The sequence below is a fragment of the Mytilus edulis genome, chromosome 2 (genome assembly GCF_963676685.1).
Source record: "Mytilus edulis chromosome 2, xbMytEdul2.2, whole genome shotgun sequence".
Lineage (NCBI taxonomy): Eukaryota > Metazoa > Mollusca > Bivalvia > Mytilida > Mytilidae > Mytilus > Mytilus edulis.
The window spans coordinates 28,056,741-28,078,643 of NC_092345.1; the positions used below are offsets into that span (position 1 = coordinate 28,056,741).

The window sequence follows — 21,903 nt, forward strand, 5'->3', positions numbered from 1 at the left end:
ACTTTCTAAATATGCGATAAATGCCATATTAAAGATTGACAGGGTTAAGGGGTAAACATTTTGTTTTGTTTTAATTTCATTTTCTAGTGAAAGAATTTTGTCAAAATATCAAACAGTCAATTTTATATTGATAAAACATTTGAAATACCAAGGATAAAAATTTGTTGATATTCTAAATCTAATTAAGCTAGATATTTAAACTCGCACGAAAATAATTAATAATAAATGTTTGTAACCTTGAGTCTTAAAACAAGCATGTGCATATTTCATCGTGTATATTTCAAAGAATTTTCTAAAACAGACACGGCCGCGTGTTTTTGATTTGTTTTCCTTCTAAAAGTACAGATTTTTGTATGCTAAATTAAGGTATGTCGTACCGATCGTACAGGTCGAAAACAGTTCAATGACAAATACTATAAATTGAATGGTTTCTTGGGTTCTTTTCTCAATGGGTTTTCTTAACGAAAACTCATCAATCACAGAAAATCTATCTAATTTACATATCTTATGATGTGTATCACATGTCAAGGAATTCAAAAACTCTGTTGTCTATTTACATATGCGATTGTAAGTTTCAATAAAAAATAGTAATAAAAATTTTAAATATGAATGTTTTCGGACGGTCACAACGACAAGAGAATATTAAATTTAAATTTTATCTCAACTAATGACAATATGAAATAGTAAAAGTACACGGAATTATTTACAATAAAAATATTTGTAGTAAATGAGAATCTACGTGAAGTTTTATATAATGACCGAATAAAAATACCTCACTAATACAACCGTTTTTTATTGAGTATTATGATCACTGATATGTTAAACATTTTAAATATTTAACCTGACTTGGGACATATTATATAGACACTATTCCATGATTTATCGAAATATTTTCTCGAAATCAGACCAACTATGATAAACAAAAACATTTGTCTGGAAAGTTTAAAAAATAGAATTATGATAGCAGTCTACAATATTTAAAGATATGCTTGAATAATATTAAATTATTTATACTACTTAATACACAAGTATATTAAAGTGTACTGTAATTTCTTCGGGGTGTACAAATACTTAATTGATATTAACAATTCAGAAGCGCTAAAGATAGCACTATTAATGTTATCAACAACAAATAAACGACAATATAACTGATTTATGACCCTATTAAGAATAATATAATTATTGGTCATCAGTAGTGAAAGGTGAGAAGGGAGACGGTAATTAATATTTAAGGGTAATTTGTAGCCCTTTTACCCGGATAATAAATGAATTATTGCTTCAACACGTGCCCTGATGGATAAAAAAAGTCTTTCTGATATTGCATACCCATTTTTTAGTACATTAAAAAGTTATAATCTCTATGAGATGAGATGTATCTCAAACGAATATTTTTTGCACATTATTAATAATATATCATATTTGCCGTTCGTGTATTTTAATATTTTGAACATTTTTACAAAAACAGGAAATAACTGAGCGAAGGAATTTGTTTAATTCTTGTCAATTTTAATGACTTAACCACATTTATGTTTTAACCCATGTTGACGTAAATAAAAAATAACATAGCAACACTTTCACTCTGTTCATGTACAATTGATCATAGCGCTGTTTGTTTGTTTTTTTGTTACATACGATTGTTTTTATACATTATGTATGAAAGCAACTCCTTCTATCTGACATTGATGAAATATGTGTATTGCAAAATAACTAAATAAACAATATATAGACATTTTATAGAATGATTTCAACAAATCCTTTTCATTTAAATGTGCACAGTTACAGTTTCGTGTTACCCCCTATACAAAATCAAGGATTTAAAGACTATCAGGTTACAGTATGTCTGTTTCTAATGAAATGTACATACCTGGGTTATTTCCTTGACTTTTCCTCATCCATGGATAAATTACTGGCTGTCCGTCCGAATTTGTCTGAGCACACGCACTTTTAGGAGATGAATCCTCATCCGATGACGTCACAGACGGAGGACTTGGTGATGAAGAGACTTGAGCAGGCTGTGTAGCCGGTGTAAAACCGTTACTTAGAGCTGTAGTAGTCCCCCGTCCGTATCCTTGAGAAGGTGGAGAAGCCCGGGCGGCTGAAACTGTCTCTGGAGGTGTCGGACACGGAATATAATTATGTGGTGTATATTTGTCCTCACTGTAACGTCTATGATCACCATATCCATAGGAATTTTGGTAATTTTGTCTATAGTAATCAGATGCATTATTTGGTATATAATTTGACTGAGAATATTCGTCCGTCGGAGGAAATTTCGGCTCCGTGTATGAATTAGGGTTCATCAAAAACGAACTCATGATCATTAATTTTGACAATATTGGTTGTAAATAATTCCAACTCGTTACGAACACATATTAAAGTCATCTTCGCCCTCCCATTTTCTATAGGCAAAAGTCACGTGATTTGGTTAGCCAATGAAATTAATATTCCCGCCTGTTCTGATATGAATCAAAATTTGACGGGAGAAAGTTACTGTCTGTTAAAATAAGCTTCCGGGCAAAATATAACTATTGAATTATGTTTTATCTATACTGATACACTTTTATCGTTAAACCCTTTGTTACAAGGTAAAGAAGCGTGTAACGAGTTTTCAATATTTTCATTGTATTCTTAAATATGCTAATTCTTTTGGAAAAACAAGAAAAACAACGAAATGGCGAAAGATCAAAGAAAATTAAAGACTGCTATTGAAGACTTGCAGAACTTGGGAGTTTGGTTGGAAACAAGAAAAAAAAATATAATTAATAAGATCAATCATATTTTCATCAAAAAATAATACTTTAAATTTTGCGCAATTTTGTAATTGGATAAATAATATTAGCAATTTTCCCTAGTCTAAGTAGATTCATTTTTTAAGTTAATAATTTATTTTTAAATAAATAAAATAAATGTTATTGTCTAAATTGTACAAATACAAATTAATCAGCTACATCACCACAATGTTTTTAGTTCCCGTATTTCTCTTCTGAATAATTGATTAATTTCCATTTTATATCAAATTGAAACTATATAGTTTTCAAATCGCTGAACCTAACAAATTAATTTCAATTTAACAGTTTTCATGGTAACTCGAATTACAATCGACAAATATCAATGTATGAAATTGAGACCTTTTTAAATTATAATAAATGTTTTTTTATTTATTTAATTCTGCAAAAAGGTTTTTATGTAAATTCCTTTAAAATGTACCATACGGAATAATAAAACTTTATTATATATAAGCACAATTACAAATCGCAAAATTCTCAAAAATAAAATTTAGGACTGTCGATTTCAACATAAATCAATTTTGAGTTATTTGAAGATTTTTTCACACTGATGTGAACATCGATAAGATAGTATAATTATTACCTATAAACAACGAAGAAATAAGATAAATTGAAGTCTAACACGTTATCAGAAATCTTTTTCCATTTTTCATATTTAACGAGTTAAAATTAAGCTATTTATAGCTATGTTATGATATCATCCTATATATATTTATGAAATGGAGATAGATAAGTAACGGTTTTCATATTTAAGTTTCTTTAAAAATTTCGTTTTTACAAGAAATAAATATCCCAAGGAATTTTGATTTTTACTCGTATTTAGAATGTATAATACGAAAAACTCTAGTAGGATTATTTTTTCCTAATTCGAAATCAAGTTTTATCATTTATAATGTATTATTTTGTAATTAATCATTTAAACAATAAACATGATGTGGATTTTTTTTTCTTGTATCGCAAATAATATTAATTTGTGCACTCTCAAAAATAGTGATGGTCGATTTCTTTTTAAGCAGATTTTCTATCTTAAAAAATAGGAACAATTTTCCAAATAAAAAATATATGTAGTACTTTTGTAACTTTGGAAAATTAAGTTGAGTATTGAGAACTAAAAATTCAGAATAGTATCATTCATTGTACTTATTGCTGGAGTTCTGATATAGGCTTTATCTATACTTTGTTTTAGGACAAACTGGTGGGTAGCTGTCTCAATTGGCAATCACCCCATATCTCCTTGTTTTCTATATTGAAAGCTGGACCTCATTATTTATCGGATGCTGAGTAAACAGCTTTATTAAAAAACGATGCCAAAATCAGATACCTTATAACAGCACTGGACTACAATACTTGGCTTGAATCAATAGGAATAAAACAAATATCAATCTTGACCTTTGTTTCCTTGTCCACAGAGAAAAGAAGGCAATTTAGAAATGTAAATAAACTAAAAATCTTCCTTAATTTCTAATTTGTACGTTGAACTTTGGTCTTAGAACAAGAGGGACGGACGGGTCAGCACAGTTCAAGGTAGGTATAAACATTTTGATTCATATACATATATATAGTGGTTTTAACTCTTTATTTGAATACACACTTACATTCACCCAATGATACCATAAACACTCCAGATCTAGGTTTGAAAACTGTACAGGGCTTCAACCGGTATTAGAGGTCCGAAAGCTGTCAACGGTTTCAACCGCTTTTGGTGGTTCGAAAACTGTACACGGTTTCAACCGCTTTTGGTGGTTCGAAAACTGTACACGGTTTCAATGGGTATTCGTAACACCAGCTTCATGAATACTTGCACAGTTTATAAATGTTGTAGAGGTTTGTTAATCTGTGTTTTATGATAAAATTTTGAAATAAATCATTTAAAGTTTCATCAAAACATCTGGCATACGTTCCTGTGTTCAAATTGATTTTAAAAGTATTTTACAACTATTGTACTCATCATACACGCCTGCGACCACATCTAAGCACTATTAGTTTCGATCGAAAGCCTCATTGCATGCATGTGTAGACCACTGAATGAAATTTATCGTTTGTTATTGAACTCTTCAATTCAAATTATGTGGTTTGTACAAATTTTGAATAGTGCTCCTCAGTAATAATAGATATGAATAGTTAAAAAAAAATAAGGAAGATGTATTGACAAAATTCCCAAAAACTAAGGTTCTGTACAAATAAATTATTTGAAAATTTTGCGATTATGAAGACTTTATTTTGCCAGTTTTTAATTTTCTGTCATAATATCGGAAGGCATTAGAAAAATGATAGTATATATACTTACACATTTATATAAAGAATATTTGTAGAAGAATAAATTGAAAGAAATGATATACTTTTCTCTTTATTGTTACATTAATGTTTATATCATTATACAGTAATCCTTACTGAGTGTCTTCAAACTAGAGGGGATGTTTTGAATTCAAAATAACCTATCTATAATTTTGGGAAAGTTTTGAATCTGCTATACAGGGGGTTACAGACAGTACATGCAGCATTTCAATGTTTTCAAGAATATATTAAAAGAGATTAAATAATTTTAAAACTATTAATCTTTTTCGTTTGCCGTTTTTATTTTACATTATAGCGTAAAATTGAGAAATCGATCGAAGAAAATTTATAATAAAAGCCTTTACATCGATATAGTGTTGGTTTTGTCTTAATATGAATTGTTTGTTTTGTGTTTTTATTTATTTTACTATCCATTCGTACACGAAGAAAATGTCATCACAACATAAGACCAAGGAGGTTATATTAGAATATATAATATAACCTCCTTGATAAGATATAATAATTAATCTAACAATAAACAAATGCTACGAACGACACTTTTATTTATTTTTTATTTATAACCAACTATGAATAGTCATACGCGATTCATCGCAAATGGTACCATATATTCTCACATCTTGATAAACTAATTCTAAGTTTACTGATTTTCACACCAAACCAACAAACCATTGTATACACTTGGATTGTGTTTTGAATTTTATGTTTTCTTTTTTATAAGTATCTTTTTATTAAATACTCCTTGTATTTAATAAAAAGATACTTATATCTTACTTATAGTACTTAAACAATGTAAGGCTTTGATGAATGAATGAATGAATGAATGAATGAATGAATGAATGAATGAATGAATGAATGAATGAATGAATGAATGAATATACAAATATAGTTCCAATGAAAGAAATATTCTATTAATGTTCAAAAATTTAAAAGGAAGAATTTTTCTTTTGAGAAAGGAAACTTCAATTTGTTTAAGAAAATATTGAAAAAGATTCTTCATTTAAGTGAGGGTATAAAACTTTTCATGACCGTTGTAGTATATTCCTCATAAATGACAAGAATGTATAAATACATATAGATTTTTCGCTTAAGTCTTGAAGTCTTTTTAACGGTCATTCCTTATTTTTCAAAAATTCATGCAATCGCGAAATTGATGATAACTAAATGGAAAACATAACCCACAAGAAACGTAACTTGATTCCACGATGAAAATTTAATAGTAACACACTCCGACTATATACAGGAAAACAAAAAGAAACTGTCATATAAAAAGCTATATTTCATAATCAAGTGCGACAATCGTGATGAAAACATCCTTGATATAACTGAAAAATGAAATACAGATATTTCAGCATACGTTTTTGTTTTGTCTTTTCAAATTAATAATTGATTATATGAATCCCAATAATCCAGATTATCAAATTGATATTGATGATTTTAAGCAAAATTGGCTAACCAAGAGAAAAAAAATAATTGTACTGATTGAATCTACGGACGGTGATGCTATGCAAATTGTGCACATGTGCATACAACCCAGATGCAAGGATGAAAAATGAATTGTCAAATATTTTGAAGAAAAGATAATTGGATGATTTACAGTCCCTCCTGCTACCGACAAACAGAATTCGATGAATATTTACCGTAGAGTTATTCCGGACCTTTGACCGAATCTCTCATTGCCAGGGAGGGCGCTTTAGACACTTGTGTTATTAATGGTGGCCATTTTTCATCCCATCTTTCTTCAAAGATTTAAAACACCGCTTCATGAGCAATTAGATGCCCATTGAGACTTCTAAGCTTCAGTTCTATACAGGAAAGCGATGGATATTAATGGTCCTATTCTGAATAAAGTATGTGTGTTTAAAGAAGTTACAACCCATTCAATTAAACATTTTATCACCTGTGAAATTGTGGTTTAATAGCAGAAAAATGTCTTCCATTTAAGGACTTGCATAAGTTGAAGAGCCATTACCGATATCCATGGAAGTTTGATATTGTACTGAGGTTTTGAAAGTTAGCGGTCTCAAGTTTGAATGCAGAAGTAAAGACCGGTAGTTTTCTGTAAAGAATTGCGATTGTCTTAAAGTCGTAAAATCGTAGAGAAATTACAAACTCATTAGAAACAACAGACAAAAGTTAGTTGTCTTTCATCTTTTGTCTGACTTACAATTTATTTGTTATTATTTCAAAGTTACAAATTAGACTTTCTAATATTTGATGCTCGCTACATTCTGAATCGAAGATTTCCCCTCCCAAATAATACCTAGAACAACTATAAAAAATATTTTATTTACACGTAACATTTGTTCTTCTAAAGAACGACAACCATAGGACGAAATATAAATTATGACCTAGGACTATTTTGATAATATATACACATATAAGGCTGGCTGTATATCATATTTTCTTAGTCTTTAGTTTTCTATGTTGTGTTTTCTGTACTATTATTTGTCTGTATGTCTTTTTATTTTTAGCCATGGCGTTGTCAGTTTATTTTCGATTTATGAGTTTGACTGTCCTTCTGGTATCTTTCGTCTTTCGTATGTTTTTGTTTTGTTTATTGTTGGTTTTTTTTTTGCACAAATTAGACTGTAAGTTTTGTATTTTAAAATGTGTTACATTTGTAATGTCGGGACCTCTTAGCCATGCAGTATGAGTTTCCAAATTGTTTAAGGTCGTACAGTGACATATAGTTGCGAACTTTAACGTCATTTGGTCCTTGGAAGAGAGTTGTCGCATTGGCAAGCTTGGTCAACACTCATTATTTTATAGTAGTAGAATTTTATAGTAGAAAACATCCAATTTACAAAGAAAGCCTAACAACTGATATGCCTCTGACATGTATTTTATTTGTATAAACACGTCTATATGTATTTACCTCCCACTTTAAATGCTCTTCAATATGTTTTTCTAAATGAATATATGCATTTTTCTTGTGGTGCAACTTTTTACAACTTCCGTTACGAACGAATATATGTTTTAACAATAAAATTCATTGTACATAAAGATTTTACAAAATAAAACGGATTAGTTGGTGTACAAAAGAAACAATATATCAGAATCTTTCTCACGCCAGGTTTTGTTGACATTTGTGATTTTACATCCAGTTTTAAGACATATTTACAGTAGAAATGTAGTCAGTATTAAAATTAGAATACAGAGAAAAACAATTAAGTTATAAAATCCAAAGTTATAATCAACTTAAAATGAAATGTGAACAAATTATAACGGTTATAAATGTCAGAATCGATGTCGGTCCATCAACTAGAACACGGAGATTACACCGGATTTACAAGCCAGATAAAAAGAAAACAAAATTGATTTCAAAAACTGAAATTGATTTTCGTAATAAGCTCCTTTAAGACATCTCTAAAGAATTTGCATGTGAGCTTCTGGGTCACACGTTTAAGAAACTCGGATTCTTTGTTAAAAAAAGTCATTTTTCTTTCCCATTCGACATTTCTCATTTATAAATGCATATTAGTGAGATATTGTAGGTTTTTGCTTAAAGATTGATCAGAAACCTTTCCAAGTCTTCTCGTGATTCCTCTGACATTGTCCATTAATTTTAATAAGACTCGGCAGTCGAAATCTTGTTTTCCGTATGCAGAAAATAAATTTATCATTTGTAGAAAATTACTACTTTTACGTAGTGACTTTGTCATTTGATGAATTTCTTTTCTCGCCTTGCAAAGCTGGTTTCTTGAGAAGGCATCTCTGCAAATGAATTTAAGAAATCTCAGCGGTATTTTCTGATTATTATTTAAGACTCTCTGAAGATGTCAGATGTGTAATCAAATATTTCAATACGAAATGAAGCACTGTCTTTTCCAGCAAGGTATCTAAGGGTTCAGATGAAACTAGACCACAAACAATGACAGATTTAGATATAATTACCAGATGGTACAAGTTATCTCCCTTGTCAGCTGCAGGTAATGGATCTTTTTGTTTGTTTGTTATACATGTATGTTTGTATGTTCAGTAAAGGATATAAAGCACAAACTGGACATCGATGGTTTTAAGAGTTTTGAATTTGTAAAAGTGTGTAGCAGGAATAGTTTACCCTTCCGGAGCACCTGCGACCACGCCATGTTTTTGTATGGATTTGTGTTGCTCAGTCTTCTGTTTTCAATGTGGTGTTTCGTATACTGTTGTTTGTACTTTGGTCTTTTTCTTTTTTGCAAAGGCGTTGTCAGATTATTTTTAACTTATGAGTTTTTAAGTCCCTTTGGTATCTTTATGTACAAATTGTGGTCATCGAGTGAGATTTAAAACCGTTTCCATGATTTTACGTAAAGAGCTTTTGCCTAGTATTTCAATACCTTTGTAGATTTCAAAAAAAGAGCAAGCTAATGCCGCTACACGGCAGAACTCGCACCTGCAAAGTGAAAAGGGATTAATATTAGTTGCAATAACTTGTTTTCCAATCCACTATAAATAAATATGTTTAAACTAAACCTTTTGAGACTATGAATTTTCATACTTTTTCTACCACAAAATGTTTCGCTACATTTCTTAAAAGCCCAGAAGTTGTTAAATTTGATTTTTTCATTACAAAATACAACGGAAAACCCAGGCATATATTAGACAAATTTGGGACAACTTGTTTGACATTTTTGGTTTATAATTTTCTTCATCTTAATAAGTACGTCTCAGTTGCGTTGGTGTACTTACTTATAAGCCTTGTATATCTGTCGATTGCTTTTTTCAAGCAAAATCAAAATTACATATCTAAGCCCTTTTTGCAAACAAACTGTCGGAAGATGTCGATGCAGTATCCTGATGCTCACTGTTGTTGATTGTATGATATACAATTGGCACAGACACTTATAATTTGCACAAGTTCTGGGACGGGTGGGCATACACACTTATAGAAGGAATTAAGGTTATGGGACGGATGCACAGAGACACTTATAGAAGGGATAAGTTAATAAGAGGCTTTAAAACCTCAGGAATAGATTACCTTAGCTGTATATTTGGAAAACATTTAGGAATTTTTGTTTCTCAATGCTCCTCAACTTCGAACTCTATTTGGCCCTTTTAACTTTTAATTTTTTTTTATTCGAGCGTCACTGATGGGTGTTGTGTAGAGGAAACGCCCGTCTGGCGCTAATAGAACATTTGAATCCTGGTTTCTCTGATGAGTTTATTATGAGACAGATTTATATGAGAAGAACAAATATCACGAAATACTATGATATAAAATTTCTATTAAAGTAACAGTGCTTTTATTGTTGATCCTGATTTAGATAGTTTCTCTTTAGTCGTTCTATTTATGACTGAATATTCAACTCTTAATGACTTTATTTTGGTTTTTGTTGGTTTGTATCAATTATGTATTGCTAGAAATATATTTAATATATATTATATCAATTTAATAAAATACTCCGATGCTCATATACAAAATGCTGAAGAACCACTTTAAAGCCAGGAGACTCAGTCGGATACATCCTTTGGCTTTAACGTACTCTTTGTCGGTAGTCTTTCTTCAAAATTTCGAGTTACAAAGTTGTAGAACTTGCACTGAATACCCAGAGAGTCCTTTGATGTTCCAGTCCTTTTTCTATATCAATTAATTATAGTAATTATTTCATACAGTAATCAATGACTAGCGGACATTTGTAAACTTAAATGACCATCAGGCGCGAAATTACATGTTTATTGCCAGGGGATTTGTTCTACAAAGTTTCTCGTGTGTATTGAGTACACTAAATGAATACCTGTAACAGATGTAAGTAAAAGGAAAGTATGACTCAAATGTTTACGTTGGCAAAACATATATATATATAGTAAAACATATTATCCCTGATGACGGTAGGATATTCGGACGCTTTCGTTAAATTTAGTCAAATTTTGAAAAACATTAAACATCTGAATTTTTACAAATTTTAATTTTATATATCTTAAAATACAAGAAAAATCGAGAAAGAACAGGATAAAAGATAAAAGTATTAATAGTATATTTTTTTTTAAAGTTTGTTCAAATATTGACTGATGATTACATGTTAATAGAAAATACAGCATATTCATTTTACATCAATTTTAATGCAAAGGGGTTATGAAAAATCACCAGACGAAAGATACATAACACCAAAGACAAACAAAGGTCCACAAACAGAACACCAAAGAATGTCAAAAATGAGTGAAACCTCTATTTGAAAAGGAACTGATTAACTTTCTCGAGCACCCGAGTTCCACTGTCCCCTCTTTTTGGTTATAGGTATTTGATCAATCTTTACAATGTTGTGAAGTGTTTTATGGGCTGTCGTTGGAAAAAGAGGGATAACATACAAAACGGACAAACTTAAGTGCTCCGGAAGCTTTTCCAATGTACCATTCGTTTTGCTTAATGCAAGTGGTGCATTCCTAAATTACATTCCAACAACAAACTTAGCCATAAAGTCAAGGAAAAAACCGACTGTTTCTTAACTATTTGGAAATGTTCTTTTTCATTTTCCTATTTTTAAATTTGTTGTAATTGTTCATGTCTTATCCCAATTAATGAATTTCCCACTTGCCGTCTTCATGATTTTCAAGCCATCAAATAGTAACTAATTTTATTATATACAAAATGTTACAAGTTTTTATTTGCTGATCCAAGATTAATGTTTTTGGATTATGATTTTACAGTTATTACTTTCATAATCATAAATCTTAAAATCTAAATGCCTTATATAGACACGAGATGTGCTATGCTTACATGTTTACTACCATTATATTGCGTTGAACAGTTTTATTACTTATATACAAATTGACATGTGTGGTGTGGTAAAAACCATTTAATTCACAGGATCTTGGTTTGATCAATTTATGCATTAGAGCAAAATGACACTAAAAACGTTTTAAAAAGGAAAACAAACTCCATAAAAAAAATGTCAGACGTACTTAACTTATTACGTAAGTCGCTTATAGTGAACTGTCGGTTATATAATCAACTATAGGTCAACGTATGAGACAATTAGAGAACCACATACCGCATATAAAGCTTATATAACAAAATGATTATCATTGGCAATCAAAGGAAAGCAAACACTAGCATGCTTATAGTTGTATAAACAATAACTACTAAAATCAATCCAGTCTCCTGACTTGGGACATGCACATTCAGAATCTATCTGGATTAAACACCTTTGCAGAGTATAACCCCAATTGGCCTTGACTCTAGCTAGCACCTGAATTAGGACAGGTACATATAGAATTAAGTTGAAAAGGGCTTGCTTCATCAGATCGACACAGCTAACAAAAACAAAAGAAAACGAAAAAGAAACACATAGTACCGATCTGCGATTATTTGCAGTTACTGTAGGCTAGTCCGAAGCCAATAACAACTTATAAAATAAATCCCGAATACAAAACAATAATATATCAATCAGTACACGTCCACTCGATTTAGTATTTAAGAGTCCTTAAAGTCCAGAAAAACATTACCTTGTACAATGCTAAAATATAAATTCATGTTGACACGATATGTAGAAGTATTAACTATAGTAAAGCAACATATTTAGTTATATTTTAAAGTCAGCTGATGTACCGTTTTCATGCAAATTCAGGGTAAAAACAAATGAGTAAAACTTATTTGACCCTGCCAGTCCCTTATATAATATATATATAAACGTTTTGATTTTTATAATTACGAGAAAAATGTGTTGTTGGCAGATTGTTTCTGTATGATTGATTTATAACTTTAACAGACTATATAAATCTAAGGATGGTTTCAAGCTACTAGATAGACTCGGAGACAATTTATACCTTGACATATAGTGTAAAACACCTTTTTATACAACAAGTCAATTACGTTTTCACACTGTAGGTCGTTGTCTTGAATATTTGTGTCGTTGGGTTTCTGGCTTTTCTGAGTTTTCATTAACAAGCAGCATTTGCATAAAGCGTATATAGTACATGTTTTCATACTGATGGACTGTTCAAATAAAGAGTCAGCAAGGTGAATCTCTATGGACGGCTTTCAAGTGACATAAAGTTTTAGATCTTGTACCGATCGTTTAATATTTCATGAAGTATAGCCTTACATTTGAATTTCGTATATCGAATAATTAAAATAATTATGTTATCTATAACTTACGGACAATTGTTTATTTGAATGACCATAAGAGCAAATTTACAAGTTTAATATGACCAGGGGTTATGACTATCCAAATTTTTCGTGTATATTCAATACACAAAAAAACAGGAAATCAAAGGAATGGATGAACAATTAATGAAATCAATCAGTTTTAAATCCTTAGAAATGTTGTTTTCGAAGCCGTAGTCTGTTACTCACACAAGTTGTAACAATACAATACCATTTATAATATGTTGTTTTAGAACAGAAGTTACGTTTTGGCCTATTTTGACCTTTAAATAAACCTAAAATACTAGATTGTTCTGAGCCGCTTAGATTATCCACTAAGTGTCCATGGTATGTATTAAGGATTCCACATCTTCTAAAGCTTGGTTGTTAACCATCCGACTTGCAACGGACTTTGCGTTTGACTTTAAAACTTTGGTATTATCGTGATTGGTGGAAAGGACTGTTTCTGATGCTTTTTTTTCAACCTACGCTAGTTTGTCCTGTATTTGTTGGACAGCAAGGCAATGTAATCAGCAAAGTCTAGGTCATCCAACTGGGTGAACATGGTCCTTTGATTACTGTTTCTTCTGCCGTCTGTGGCTTGCTCTATGATCAGTCGACTGCCATGCAGGGGGATTATAATAGGGGAAAGGAGACATCCTTGTCTTACCCCAGTTGTTACCGGTATACCAACGGCTGAATGATCTTGCTGTGCATTTTTCTATAGGTGTTTCTGGTGATGGTTATAATTTTTTCTGGAAAGCCATAGTGTCTCATCAACTCTTCTTTGGCATGGCATTGTCAGATTGTTTTCTGCTTACGAGTTTGAATGTCTATTTGGTACCACGTAATTATCGAAGAAGCAACTTATACCAATTGTAATTTCTTTTATATGAGCCGATCAGGGTTTAAACCCAAGACCCCCCGCACTCGAGACATGCACGCTACCAAGAACCGCCAATGTGGTTCCCATTCTGTGGTGTAAAGGTTGTCTTTTGTTACATTTATGATTTACAATTAACAAGTTGCTTGAAATACAATGCATTGTTGATACAGAGATATTTCTCGCCTGTATGTAATTTTGATGTTATAATGCAAATGCTGAAAATAAAATGACAACACTTTACATGAATAACTGTAAAAACATTCAAAGTCATTGAATTGACCATAACTGAAAGTGTAGAACCCGATAGTCTCCATGGAAACGAAAAATGCCTAAGCTAATAACATTCTCAAACCAATTACACTGACTTATCATAAGTGGTTCCCTTAAAACATAAATTTAAATTGTAAACTATGCATATAATTTCTATGGTACTGATATGTGCAAATGCTTATAAAACTGCATACCAAGTATCATTTATTTATAATTAATGGATGAATTTAAACTGACGTAATCACACATTTTAACATGTAAACTATGCACAAAATTTCAAGTCAATAAACCATGACTTAGTGGATGAGATGGAAATAAGATGTTCTAACGTCAATACAACTGCAAAACAAATATCATAAACCTATTGACTAGTAGTTTCCATTCAACTGACCTATTCACAAATTGATTGAAATAGCTTTCCTAGGTCTCGCCGATCTCAGTTGACGTAACGGTTATGGTTGAACCTTAAAATAATAATATAGGGTTATTGCATGAATAATGGGGAATAGTGTCCCGAGTAGAATTCTATATTGCACGAGCTTGCGAGTGCAATATATGTTCTACGAGGGACAATATTCCCCAATATTCATGCAATAACCCTTTTATTGTATAGCAAAATAATATTTGACAGTAAAAATTGGTTTAAACTAAGATTTAAACGTTGATGACGTCATGAATTTTGAAAATTTATTGCACTGGTGCAATATTAGAATTTATTACACGCTAACTTTTGGTTACGTTCTGTGGGAAATATTATATTGCTATACAATAATATAAAATATGAAAATTACAATTCATGTTAATTTTGTATTATTCTTATTTATTTTTGTTGCTCTTGTTGTTTTTAGTTTATAATACTTTATAATATACAACTTTATCATTTTTATTGTGGGAAAATTATGAAGAATGCATGAAGAAGACCTGTTGTTAATGATGATTTTAGTATGTTTAAAAAAAATGAAGCATTTGCTTATGTGAAATTATAAAAAAAATTAGTAACAGATGATGTTTGTTTACTGCATTTATCCCATTTTTCAACAAATAAATATACAGAATTTGGCCCGTATATAGTAAAAACATGACTGAAAAGATATTTATTAATGTCCAAAAGGTGTACAATTACAAGTTTCCTACCACAAAGTTTACTACGCATATTACAAATACGTATACAATAAGGATGAGGAAAACAAATAAATTTATTTTAATTATGACTTAAAGCAGGATACAGTCGTATGTATATCCCGTAAGTTTACTCATGCATATCATCTAACGTTGTATTAGTGTATAATTAGAGCGTATGAAGCTCAAGGTACATATGACCATCTGGACCTATTCAGTTCGGTAGTTAGACCTTTGTTGATGGGGACCGTTTGGTTTATCGAATAAATGTGTAAATGGTATGCTTAGAAACGTTAAATTTAATGCATGCGCTATGAGACTGTCACGTTACTTGTCCGTAGCGTAGCAAAAACGTTGTAACACTGTCACGTAACTTGTACGTACCGTAGCAAAAACGTTGTGATATTGTCACGTTACTTGTCTGTACCGTAACAATAACGTTGTGAGACTGTCACGTTACTTGTACGAACCGTAGTAAAACTTTGTGAGACTGTCACGTTACTTGTACGTACCGTAGCAAATACGTTGTGAAACTGTCACGCTACTTGTCCGTACCGTAGTAAAAATGTTGTGAGACTGTTACGTTACTTTTACGTACCGTAGCAAATACGTTGTGAAACTGTCACGCTACTTGTCCGTACCGTGTAGGAAAACGTTGTGAGACTGACTAACTTCGTACAATATCAAAATAAACGTATTAGTTGTTTACAAATGTGTCATCCTTTAGTTTCAATCACAAATACATTTTACGTCATGATTTATAATCTTTGACGTCCCGATAAAAAAAAGTTATTTTTCATGACGTCAAAAGGTTATTCAGAGTAAGATTTAGGGTCAATCGCAGATACCCAAAAGTGTAAACAAGAGAAATATATTGCTTAAATTGAATCAACATAATTTATAACAAATGCTGTTACGTTTATAAAATATGCAACCACAAACATTATATGACCACTCATCTATAATTATTTATGTCACATTTCTTGAACGGTTTCTTGTACTTTGGTTTTGGTTTTAGTCATTTTATATATTCTAGGGGAGACATTCCTATATACAAGGTCAAAGGACGTGCCGCTGGAGAAGGTAATATTTTCCAGATTGAAAATATGTGTATAGGATGGGAATATGTGATAACGTTAATAAAGTTCCAATAACTAATAATTATCTGATAATTCTTTTTCGTCTGTCATCTTACTTGGTGTTTTATCCACAAATGTTCTCTTTTTCTCGCCGTGACACTTAGTAATTCCACTATCTCTTGACACCACACGAATCCCAACCAATATTTGGAAAATGTTAGTTTTTTACCTACGCAATGTATGAAAAGGTAAACATTTAAAAAAAAAATCAAAAGTATACTAAAGGGTAAACACAGGCGCGCGGCATCATTGTCATATAGTCGTAGTGTACAAATACGTTTCAAGTTGTTTCATTTTGAAAACACATTTAGCTAGAAATAAACGTAAGACGTATTCTCTTCAGTCATGGGTTAAAACAGTCGAGTTCAGACGATTTGGTCTTTCAGTTTTTTACTCTCTCGCAAGATTCTTATAAAATTTTACAAAACGAAGTTGTCGACACCCATTGCATAATTGTAAATACAATGTTTTACATTTATATGATGTCTTGAAAGAAATGTATCCAGTCTATTTAAAATTAAATTAAGATAGGACAAATTGGGAACAAGGGTTACAATAGTAGGTGAATATGACAAAAGTAGAAAATTGAGATAAATTCATAACAAATGTTTTTACGACCAAATATGTATTTTATCCGTTAACAAATAGAAGCTTTGTAATCTGGAAATCAAATAATTGGACACTTTTCAAACAAAAATGCATTTAAATGATGATATTTCAAGTAAAACTACAGGTAGAAAGAGGTAATTGAAAATGTCGGTGGTCGAGTTTCACTTCAATACATAAATCAAACATTTTAGTACCTAATACTGGCATGAAGTGGTCCGACATAAATTGTCCGAACTTGACAAGTCCATGATAGCCAGATGACCGGTTAGGACATATTTTGAAATAAAATGAAAATTAAGATGAATGATTCGTACTTCCCGTTCACTTGAAATGGAGACAAACATAGTGTTATAAGAAACCTAGATATGTCCAACTACCGATGAAAACAAAGAGAACAATGACACCTGTGCCTGTCAAAACATTCTTGTATTGTGACCTCAGTCTAGAACTTGAGCTCAGGAATATCATCGGTATTAACGTCCTACAGACACTAAGTTTTTTATGTAGTATTTGATACTTTGGGAGGATGGGGATATAATACATAGACTTTCCTAAAAGCAAGAAATATTAGACAATAGGAAGATAGAAAAAATATTTTAATCAACTATTTTTGTTCATAATTATGCATTAAAAGGAAAATACAATACATGCATTCAGCTTTTCCTTTACAATTACTAATTATGAGTTGGAAAATATTACCGTGTCCTACCCGAATATTTCAAATGGTAAAATAAAATCTTAAATTAGACCTATAATATAAGCCTGTGTAGGTCCTTATCGTTTGTTTCGACGTTTTTTATCGGATTTTTTTTGCTGTTTTTTTTTTCACTATCAAAGATGAATTTAGCAAAAAGTAAAAAAAAAAACCACTATCCGATAATACATTGAAAGCAAACGATAGCGTCCTACGAATGCTTAAAGTATATTCTAAAAGCTTACTTAATATGTAATATTTGCATGTGGTACATATGTTAACACATTTACTTAATGATACTATTTGTCTTGGAATTAGTACAAGGTACCAGAACAAACAATTTCACGATATTATACAGACACGCCTTCAACTTAACATGTACTCGTATGCAGTTTGTAAATTATTGGTCGTTGCTTGGACATCAATTTGTTTTACGGAAGATGAGTATTTTTTCTGCCTAGCATAATGCAGAACTAAGTATGCAGTCCTTTTTGTAAAAATTAAGATGCTCTCCCTTGGCACCAATTGCGAGTATGGTCTTGAGAAACGAAAATAGTCCGTCGAAAGAGGACGATAAATGGTTGATCCGTCTTACGAGAGAGCAATGTCTAGTGCACGTAAAAGACACCCTTGCAGATTTTGAAAAAGAGCAGGATGATGCCGCTACAAGGCAGTACCCCCGCCAGCAAAGTGAAGAGGGATTAATATAAGTTGTATTAACTTGGTTCCCAATCTACTATAAACAAATATGTTTAAACTAAAACAAAACCATGGAAATAAACCAACAACGAAAGAGGGCAAAAATTCAAACAATGGTCTACTCAAATTTTTCAGATTTTTCCAGAAAGAATTGGACCTCTCATGAAAATCAGTATCAAATTTTTTTACAACTGGTGCTTAACCTCTAGTGGAGGACAAAACATCCCCAAGGTTATCGTATACATTATAGCCATTGCCTTGGTATTGCATTGTATGATCTAGTTTGTTAATGTTTTGTTCATATTTTGACCGCAAGGTTGAAGGGTTCTCAGACAAAGTTAACTGTACTGTTAATGTCTTTTCCAGTTTAAATGCCCTTAAAACATTTTATGCGTTCGGCTTTTCAAATTTTTGGTCTTGGGCGAACATATGAACGCTTATTGCCGAAATACGCGGTTTGTGCCCAAAGACCAGTTTAATACTATATTCTATTACTTTTTGATTTGAGTGTAACGGAAGAGTCATTTGTAGACAAAACTGCATTGCGGCGTACACAGTTGTAGCCTTCAAGCCTGGTATCTTTGATACGTGTTTTTACATTTTGTTTTATTGGATCATCCCATGTAGCAGAAACATAATCCACTTTTGTATTCTACTAGTACTAATGCTATACATCTTTTTCTGACGAAATAAGATGAGATCTGACTTTGTGGCTGAAATGCCATCATTCAAAAAGTTACGTGAGGAAATTTTTATTCCTTACACTACCAGTAGCCAGTAGTAGCAAATCTTTACCTTTCTTGCGCAATAAGCAATATTTTAGAGTTTACTTTTTCTGGATCGTGCATCTGTTGTGCCTTAATATTCACAAATATGATATATATGGTAGTAATTATTATTAATGGTTCAGTAAATAATTTTTCAGGTCGTATAGGTGTCATATATTGTTTTTACATATCCCTGCTTGACAATTTTGACGCTTAAGAAAGCAATAAAGCCATCACTGACGTTTCACTCCACATCGCTCGCCTTGCCTTAACAGTATATATATGTGTGGTCTGATAACCTTCTTAATATTTATATGCAAGATTTACAAAATTTTTGAATAAACATGAAATATGTGTCTCTTTTATTTAATTATAATGCAATTTGCTATTGTTTACGACTTAAGCCCTTACATATAGACAAAAGGTGTATAGTATTAATGTATATACTTATCAACAGGAAATAAAGAAAATATCTACATGTTGAACACCTGGAAAATCAATTATAATTTGTACTGGAGGATGCTGGGAAATATATACATGTTTCGTATCTGTTCTACCCGTTCCGGTTTCGTGTGGATTACAATGTTTCATCCGGTATTATCATAAAATATACCTTTAACTAAATTTGTATGGATATTTAGATGATTTGAATGACTATATTGCAAACATCCATTGTTCATGACGTCACAGTTACTTTTGGACACCATTTTAATGATAAGAAATGACGCAATAAACAAACCTCCAAAATTAGCATTTAATATATTTGCCTATGAATAGTTATTAAAATTGAACTGATGTTTCAGATTTCGATATACGAAATCATCCAACCAAGATACCAACCAATTAATACTTAAAATTAACCCAACTAACTTTTCATTGTATATAGATATATCGAAGATGTGGTATGAGTACCAATGACACAACTCTCCATTGAAGTCACATTTTGTAAAAGTAACCATGTTATGTCTAAACACGACCTTCAACACAAGGCCTTGACTCCCACATAACAGCAAGCTATAAAGGGCTCCCAAAATGACAAATGTAAAACCATTCAAACAGGAATGCTAACGGTCTAATCTGTATAAAAATTGAGATACGAGAAACACTTATGATCCACTGCAAGAACGGCAACCACTGAACAACAGGTTCCTGACTTAGGACACGTGCAAATAAATGCAGCGGGTTTAAACGTTTAACAGTCGCCAACCTTCATCCTAACCCGAAACAACATAGAAAGACACACTATAAATATATATTGTTTTGAAAATTTTCGGGACAACGAGGGTTTCTTCTCACACTATGTTAACGCAAAAACTCTTAAAAATGGTATTTGAAATTTTGGTTATTTGATTTAAGAGTGAGGGCAAAACTTTGTTCGCTAGCAGTGTTTTGCAAAAGTGGCATGTTTTCTAGTCTACATAACTTTCTTATGTTAAAAATCCTGCTAAGTTACTTGGTTAAGTACATGGTTTGTTTCTAAATCAATTCAAATTACAAAGTACTATTGTTTGTTTGTTGGTCCTTTTTCTTTTTTAGCCATTCCGTTGTCAGTTTATTTTCAACTTATAAGTTTGAATGTCCCTCTGGTATCTTTCGCCTTTCTTTTTCAAATTGACAGGATGAGGAACAGATATTTGTAGGATCTAAAACATCCTTTTATCTATTGAAATCTTGCACAAGTAAATATGTTTGATGAAACTTTAAAGTGCAAAAAAGAAAGGCGAAGGATTTCAAAGGGCCATAACGCACAAGTCGGAAACAAACTGATAAAGCCATAACAAAAACACGAAAATCGACCAAAAGAAAAACACCAGTACACATTCATAACATAGAAACTAAAGACTGAGTAACACGATCCAAGCCATAAATATCCAACAAACAACTATGATATTGGTAACCTTGTGCATACTCATGCAGTGCGATCATATGCTTATTATATGCTTTACAATTTAAGTGTTGTTTTGTATCCTAATTAAGGCAATGATGTGTCTGAACTGTCGTGTAATCTTCATTTGTTCGAAACACGTTATATAAAAACACACAGGATATGGTTTGTGCACATGAAAGACAGGTTTCATTCTACCACATTATGTGCTTTTTCTATAATTGTTCTTGGTTTTAGAGAGCACTGAGAAATGGTAAGATCATCAGTGTTATATGTGCTTTTCTTCTTCCCTGTGCTATTTTCCTCCGTTCTAGGAGTACATGTGGAACGCCGAGACAGAGCTACTAATTGAACATTCAAACTCCTTGGAGAAGAACTTACAAAGTTTAATCAAAACTATTAACATGATGCATCAATGCATGAAAGCATTTTTAGAAACACAATTCGAAGCTGTGTATCACTGTAACATTTCAAGTAGTCTTCAACCCGAGCTAAAAGGAAAAAGAAATGTAAAATTATCTCGAAGAAATGTGTTTAATGACGATAGGAATGACCTTTACAGTCGAGTATCAAGCGGTAATTTTTGGCTACCGATAGTGTCAAATTAATATAAAACTTTAACTGTGAGTCGTTAATTTCCTCCGTTCTTCGAGCACCTGTGTAACACAGAGATAGAAGCTACTAATTGG

The 21,903-nt window shown here is 31.6% G+C and overlaps 1 protein-coding gene across 1 annotated transcript in view; it reads right to left on the reverse strand.

Moving 5' to 3' along the window:
* The window catches only part of LOC139511881 (homeobox protein Hox-B4a-like), a 6,990-nt gene extending 4,585 nt beyond the window's left edge, over window positions 1–2,405 (reverse strand). The window contains exon 1 of the mRNA XM_071299019.1: window positions 1,865–2,405. Coding sequence (XP_071155120.1) covers window positions 1,865–2,321 — 457 coding nt within the window. The 5' untranslated portion in view covers window positions 2,322–2,405. The remainder of the gene's footprint in view (window positions 1–1,864) is intronic.
* Between the last annotated feature and the right edge of the window lie 19,498 nt (window positions 2,406–21,903).